General features: G+C 28.8%; 1 protein-coding gene across 2 annotated transcripts in view; it reads right to left on the bottom strand.

Annotated features, from left to right (window-relative positions):
• Positions 1 to 8,018, bottom strand: part of LOC106678390 (uncharacterized) — a 256,842-nt gene that overhangs the window by 185,490 nt on the left and 63,334 nt on the right. Inside the window, exon 1 of one of the 2 annotated variants that reach the window (XM_014416869.3) lies at positions 5,349 to 5,432. The exons of the other annotated variant lie outside the window; for it this stretch is intronic. Coding sequence (XP_014272355.1) covers positions 5,349 to 5,360 — 12 coding nt within the window. The 5' untranslated portion in view covers positions 5,361 to 5,432. Of the gene's footprint in view, positions 1 to 5,348; positions 5,433 to 8,018 lie in introns of those variants that run through there. 2 annotated transcript variants of the gene reach the window in all.

The following is an 8,018-nucleotide window of genomic DNA, read 5'->3' as shown; positions in this document are numbered from 1 at the left end:
ATATTTAATATAATATATATTCAATATAAATAGTACTTAATATTACTATTTGAGTTTAATTTGACCGCACCCAGACCAAATTCCATTATTGAAACACACGGTCAATCAGCAATCTTCTAGTAAATACTACTTCCTTTTATGACTTCTTTCCTGGTCATTTCTGACATATGGGGAGGGGGAGGAGGGTTGACTACAGTGTAGCAGCCAGTCAATCCCCCCCCCCCAGGCCGGATTAGAACCAGCACCGCCCATAGATCTCAGAACTATAGACCGACTGCGCCACGGACGCCCCTTAAATCTTAAAATATTCCAAGCAGATAATTAATTAAAAATTTGAAAATTATTTTTTGTTAGTGTATATTATACGAAAATCATTAATTCAAGATTATATCTTTTTTTTTTTTGATTCATTAAAGAATAAATTACAATAAAAAATTTTTTATACGTTTTCTAGGGAGGTGCTCCCAGAGTTGGGAAACTATGAAACTAATAGCTAAAATTTCAATGGATGCAGTAAACAAACCATTCATTTAATAGATATAAGAAATTAATTATTTTATCTTTTTTGAATAGATAGCTTGAACTAACGGTCGGTGCCTCTGTTAATCGATACTCTTTCGTAATTTTGTAAACATTTCAACCAGTTCTTCAAACCTCAGCTGCTAAACTATCCTAATTTGATTTCACAATAACCAAACAATTCTACATTTGAAGCCCAAAAAAAGGCAAGAAGGATGTTATAGGTCTCAGCATTTCCTAGTTCCCTGCCTCCAGGGCCTTATTACCTATTTAATAAATATATATATATATATAAAGGAAAAGATAAATGATGGTAAGAATGGAGGATTCGTGTATTTATAACGGAGTCTAAGAGCTGTTAATGTAATTTTTTAAATATGATTCGCCCTGGATTTTTAATTATTTAATAATTCTATTTTTTCTTCAATTATCCTTCATAACTAAATTAATTTAATTTTATATTTTTAGTAATATTAAATAATAAACATTTTTTAGAACAAATAATTTCTTCAACTGATCATTATAAAACTACGTGTGGATAGTATAATTTAAGATTAATAACTATTAAAATTAGAACATTACTTACAATAGTATTTTTTTTTATTAATTTACTTATTGTTATTTACAACTGTACAAAAAAAAAAATATATACAAGTAAATTTGCTGTAGGTGACATAGTGACATGACTAACATTTCTAGAGTAGAAGATTTCGAGGCCATCTTCTTTTCAGACGCCTAGAAGGATAGGTAATGAAGGAGAAGCCAGGTTAGAAACAAGTGGATTTGGGTGATTGGGAAGTTTATTATGGAAGGAATGGTATCTGGTTTTTGTCAAATCGGCAACATATGGAACATTAAGGTCCTAATGGATAACTTAACAATTGTATTTTAAAGTTTATTCTACGTTAGGGGTATTCATGATGTTATGTTAAATATAAAATATTTTACCATGTTAAATGTTATAAGCCCTTTTTAAAGTCATGTCAAATGTTATAAGCCCTTTTTAAAGTCATGTCAAATGTTAAATGCATAAGAGCTCCAAGCGGATTTTCTGAGCAACTTTTTTATAACCTTTTCTTCCAAAACTTCATATTATTGTTTACTTCTAAGTTTTGATTAAAGTAATTTATTACAACATGCCTAAATTGAGTGAAAAGTGGAAGTAAAATTAATTTATGAAAAATATGGTATAAATTGAATGTGGATAATTACAATTAACCTTGATGGGAATTTTACTAATGAAATAAAGAGGAAAATTAACAAAAATGTTGTTATAATAAATAATTTTAATGCTTGAACTGAGTGGAGGAAGATTACAAGCATTGTTGTGATAAAGTTTTAACAAGTTACTGTAATAAATGAATTTTAATTTTGGTTTTAATGTGAATATTAACTAATTAAGTAATTAGACAAAATGTGGGATATACTTATTATAAAAAAAAAATATGTTTTACCTAATGTTTTAATGTTTCATAGAAATTGTTGTTTGGACCTGGGCAGAATAGCCTGCATGAAGTTGAGTTTTTAAATCATGTAGTATCAAAATTGTATTAAAGTAAGAAAAATTATAAATAATAATGTTAAGTATTTTGAAATGTTTGAGGATCATACATGTAATAAAAGCTGTTTTGTAGTGGATTGTCCCTGAGGATGGCAGGATTGGCCGAAACGTCGGACTTTTAAGAAAAATAAAATGTGTTGAGACTAAAATGGATAGAAATTAAGATTATAAATTAAATTACTTACAATTGTATTTTAGAGTTTGTTCTAAGTTAGGGGTATTCAAGATGTTGTTTTAAATATAAAATTTTTTGCCATGTTAAATGTTATAAGTATAGGAATGTGAGTAGCCCTATTTAAAGTCCTGTTAAATGTTAACTGTATTAGAGCTCCTAGCGGATAATCTGAGCAACTTGCTTTATAACCTTTTCTTCCAAAACTTCATATTATTGTTTACTTCTAAGTTTTGATTAAAGTAATCTATTACAACATGCCTAAATTGAGTGAAGAGTGGAAGTTGTATGAAAGTTTGGTAACTGAGTGCCTAGATCTTCTAACTTTTGAGGAAGAGAATCAAGATGAGCTAACTGACAACTGTCATTATATTATTATTACTATCATCCATTGCTTTATTAGTAATAAAAATATTCAAACAATCACAAACTACGAGCAAGTAACCTAACATGACAACAAACTACGGTGACAAAGCTGGTTGCGTGATATCATTCTCCACTTATCAGACCTAGTAACAGACTCTCAACCATGTTATATGCTATATCGTTTTAACATAGTAAAAGAAGGGAATATTCCTTCATTTAACATAAGTTTTTCCATTTAACATGTTAAAGTCCATGAATACCCCTAATATATACTAACTGAAATATCATTTCCCTGTCTATTATATCAGGTCAGTCGATAGTACCAGTAGTCATAAAATTTAATTTAGTTCTTTTTGTACAGTTAATAAAGTAATTTTTATTTCTAACTCAATATCTATGAGATATTTATTTATCAATGATTCATTCATAAATAATAGTCGTATCCATGGCAACTTTAGCTATTGGTTTTAAGTACAGCTAATTTGCCCATCTCTGTTCCCTATCCATCAAACAAGGGGGCCACCCCCCATTTTACAAACTATGCAATTGTTTATTTAATTATATTACTAGTTGTTCAAATTGTGAAACTGTAATTTACATGTATTTTGTAGTTCAGATTGTATTATTTTTTTTTTCGATAATGTGTAAGAAGAAAAAATAAATTAACTTCAGGCCTATATTCCAGCATTTTAATTAGTATTTCAATTTTGTGCCACTTCGAAACAATGTTCGTAATCACTATAATTTTTATTCCGTCTTTGCTCCTATAAAATGCATTCTTCAAAAGTTAACTCAATTTTTACAACTCACTTTTATTAATTCACACGCTGATTACAAAAAACCTTTTTATATAAGAGAGTTGATATTTCTATCAATTGTATTATTATTATTAATATATTATATTCAATATTACGGTATATTAACATTAAATAAATACTGTTAAATAAATAGAACTATACAGAAAACTGCACGTCGATTTCGACTATTACAGTCCTTACTAGACAAACGATCTAAACTTCCAACTTATTACAAGAGACTGATCTACATCTCCGAATTCCTCTCATATCCAATCCTTCCTAAAATCCACAATGTTCCTTGCTTTGTCACAAATAAAATTATACATAAAGACCTTAATGTTTCCTATGTAACCGACCTAGTCCGAACCAGATATCACTCCTTCCATTATAAACTCCCTGACCACTCAAACCCACTAGTTTCTAACCTTGCAAAAAAAAAAAAAAAAAGAAAATAGAACTATAATAAATTTTGTACGCTACTTTGAGTTTAAATCAATTCAACTCAAATCGTCCAAAACGTTGACAGTTTTAGGAAAATAAAGATTTAAATTTGAAGGGTCTATATTATTTCTGAAAAATTAAAAGAAAAATTTACATGATAGTAACCCAATATTTACAAAAATGTGACAAATGAAATTGGTAAAGATTTTCTGACAGGGAGTTCCATCCAATATATTTAATTCTATTAATTTCCTTTCCTATTTACAAGATACATTTGAATAAATACTATAATATTATAATGTAAATACTATAGTATAATTAGTTACTAATTTACAAAATACTTTTTTAATGGTTAAATTAGAGAAAAATAAATAATGATTCTTGTTATATCGGTCATATTGCTATTAATTAATTTTTGAAACATGATTGTGAGTGCTTTTACAAACCTGAAATGATCATGTTTAGTTTTTATGTTTCTGTTTAGGGGAAAAAATTTTTTATTTGCAATTAATTTTTTTTCCACAATTATTTAAGCACTTTAGCAAGAAATAAATATTTATGGTTTATACCGCGACGAATTGTATTTACTTTTAAAAGAAAATGAATAAAGCATTTACAAAAAATATATACATGTTTTTTTGATTAAAAATTAAATTTTAATGACATCTTGAATTACACTAAAACGTGTCAGAGTGTAATATAGAGGAAAATTTAATTTTAGTTTCTAGTCTTACCAAACAAAAAAAATAAATAAATAAAATAATCTCTCTTTAATTTGATTCAATTATATCTAGATATTTACAATAAAATTCATGAGTTTTACAGTTATAATAATTTAAAATATTTCATTACTGATATGATTTGATAAAAAATTATTATTTTATTACTATAAAAATATTTAAAACATTTTCAATAATTTCTAATTGGAATGATTGCAATTTAAATTACAGTAATTGAGATAAAATTATTTTTTAAACAAATATGAAAAAATAATTAATTTCGTTTATTTTATTATAATTCCTAATGTTGTTTATTTCTTTTCAGGTAATAAGTCATTTAATTTTTCTATAAGTGTTTTACTGCTTAAATATCAAATGTTTAACATAAAATTTAAAACTATTTTTTGATGTAATTATTACTTATATATTCCCTTTTACTCCACTAATTATAATTTTAATGTTATTTAATGGTTACAGTTCTCATTTTAATAATACTAATTTAAAACTTTCTTAATAACATAATTGCAGGAAGGCACTGGTATTTATTAATTTTTAAAAAAAATTAGGACGCGTGTATCTTTGTATTTTTAGTTTGGTCATAAAATAAAAATAGTTACCTCTGGATGAATTCAATTAACAAATTAATTAATACAACATATATTTATTGGAAAGAAATTCGCACATCTTCGAGCCACTAGGAGAATGATGAAGCATGCACACCAACTCACTCACGTAGCACACATGACATGACATGACAGACATTGATGACATACCAGAAGCCGCATGGCAACGTAGGACGAAGCTCGCAGACTGTCTTGACGTACCTCGCCGATGAATGGAGAGCTATGAATGGACCTCCCAACGCCCGACCCCCACCACACTCCGGGTTCGTCTTTTTATCGTCCTACCTCCTCGATCGGAAGGGATTCCTCAAGGAGTTCGCTGAGTACTGTGTTGTGATCGTCGTACGGCCTCACGACAAAAAGACTTATTATATATATATCGCAACTTAATTGTTTGTTTAGTCATGCCCTACAATGAAAAAAATATGTTTTTTTTTTAGAACAAATAATTTCCTCAACTTATTATTATTAACCTACATGTATATAGTATGCTTTATTAATTTAATAAAACTATAAAAAATAAACAGGTGTAGATAGTTGACCGTAGATTAATGATTGAAGAAGTTTGTCGGGGGGTGTGGTCAGCAAAGAACAACATAAATAAACAAAACCATATTTACTTATTTTGAGTAACAACTGAGTTGCGTGCATTTGCGAGCCTACCTTCTACGCCACAACCCCTGATGAAGACCTGAAACTCAGGTCGAAACGTTGGCATAAAATAAATAAATATGGTTTTGTTTATTTATGTTGTTCTTTGCTGACCGCACCCCCCGACAAACTTCTCCAATCATTAATCTACGGTCAACTATCTACACCTCTTTATTTTTTATAGTTTTATTAAATTATTAAGAACGGAGTTGCAAGCAGTTGCGAGCTTACCTTCTACGCCACTACTCCTGATGAAGACCTGAAACTCAGGTCGAAACGTCGGCATAAAATAAATAAATATGGTTTTGTTTATTTATGTTGTTCTTTGCTGACCGCACCCCCCGACAAACTTCTCCAATCATTAATCTACGGTCAACTATCTACACCTCTTTATTTTTTATAGTTTTATTAAATTATTAAGAACGGAGTTGCAAGCAGTTGCGAGCTTACCTTCTACGCCACTACTCCTGATGAAGACCTGAAACTCAGGTCGAAACGTCGGCATAAAATAAATAAATATGGTTTTGTTTATTTATGTTGTTCTTTGCTGACCGCACTCCCCCGACAAATTTCTCCAATTATAAAAAATTAAAAAACGATTACGCAATTGCATACAAAAACATAGCCACCTTATCCAATCTTTACACCTACACGAAAGACAAAATACTGTTACAGCTAATATAGTACATGAAATTCCTTAAAGAATTAGAAGAAATCATATTTTGAATTTCACTACAGTATTTCAAAACAATGGTATATCGACAAAAATGTAGTTGTACCTCTAACAAACAAATCTGACCGAAATTTGATGCACCAAAAACCATATATCCGAAAAAAAAACATTTTAAGCGAAATTTAATACAAATGATTACTAAAGAAAAATATAAGAATGGGGCTATCAACAAAAAAAGTACAAAATTTAATTTATGTTACTTTAATATAATGAATTATATAAAACACAATTAACAACGCTAAATATGAACAAAGAAATTACAAAGCAGAAATAATAGATGTACTGCCTGGTAGAAAGAACAGAAAAACCAAAGCAAACTCTCTACCTCCATTTCAACCACATTTAGTTCAGGTACAAACCTCCTGTTAGTTGGATCACAGCAATAGGGGTATTCATGATCTTTAGTTTAACATGTTAAAGCGTGTTTAATAAAAAAAACTTATGTTAAATGGAGAAATATTTCCTTCTTTTACCATGTTAAAATGATATAACATGTAACATGGTTGAGAGTCTGTTACTAGGTCTGTTAAATAAAGAATCACGCTACTGACCAGCAAAGCTCGTCATCGTTTTATTTATTGTCGTGTTACGTTACTTGCTTGTAGTTTGTGTTTTGATTGTTATTTTGGATGTTTTTAAAACTAATAAAGCAATGGATGATAGTAATAATAATGTAATGAAAGTTGTAAATTAGCTTATCTTGATTCTCTCCCTCACAAGTTAGAAGATCAACAAGACACTCAGTAGCCAAACTTTTACATTACTTCCACTTTAGACCTGTTGTAATAAATTACTTTAATCAAAACTTAGAAGTAAACAATAATATGAAGTTTTGGAAGAAAAGGTTATAAAGCAAGTTGCTCAGATTATCCGCTAGGAGCTCTAATACAGTTAACATTTAACAGGACTTTAAATAGGGCTACTCACAATCCTATACTTATAAAATTTAACATGGCAAAACATTTTACTTTTAACACATCTTGAATACCCCTAACGTAGAACAAACTCTAAAATACAATTGTAAGTAATTTAATTTATAATCTTAATTTCTATCCATTTTAGTCTCTACACATTTTATTTTTCTTAAAAGTCTGACGTTTCGGCCAATCGGGCCATCCTCAGACACAATCTACTACTAAACAGCTTTTATTACATGTATGATCCTACAAACACTTCAAATTACTTAACATTATTATTTATAATTTATCTTACTTTAATACAATTTTGGAACTACATGATTTAAAACTCAACTTCATGCAGGCTATTCTGCTCAGGTCAAAACAACAGTATCTATAAAACATTAAAACATTAGGTAAAACATTTTTTTTGTTAATAACTATATCCTACATTATGTATAATTTCTTAATTAGTTAATATTTATATTAAAATCAAAATTAAAACTTGAAGACCTGAAATTCAGGTCGAAACGTCGGCAT

The sequence above is a fragment of the Halyomorpha halys genome, unplaced genomic scaffold (genome assembly GCF_000696795.3).
Source record: "Halyomorpha halys isolate HHAL.00 unplaced genomic scaffold, Hhal_1.1 Scaffold137.1, whole genome shotgun sequence".
NCBI lineage: Eukaryota > Metazoa > Arthropoda > Insecta > Hemiptera > Pentatomidae > Halyomorpha > Halyomorpha halys.
This window is presented reverse-complemented; position numbering and strand designations above follow the sequence as displayed.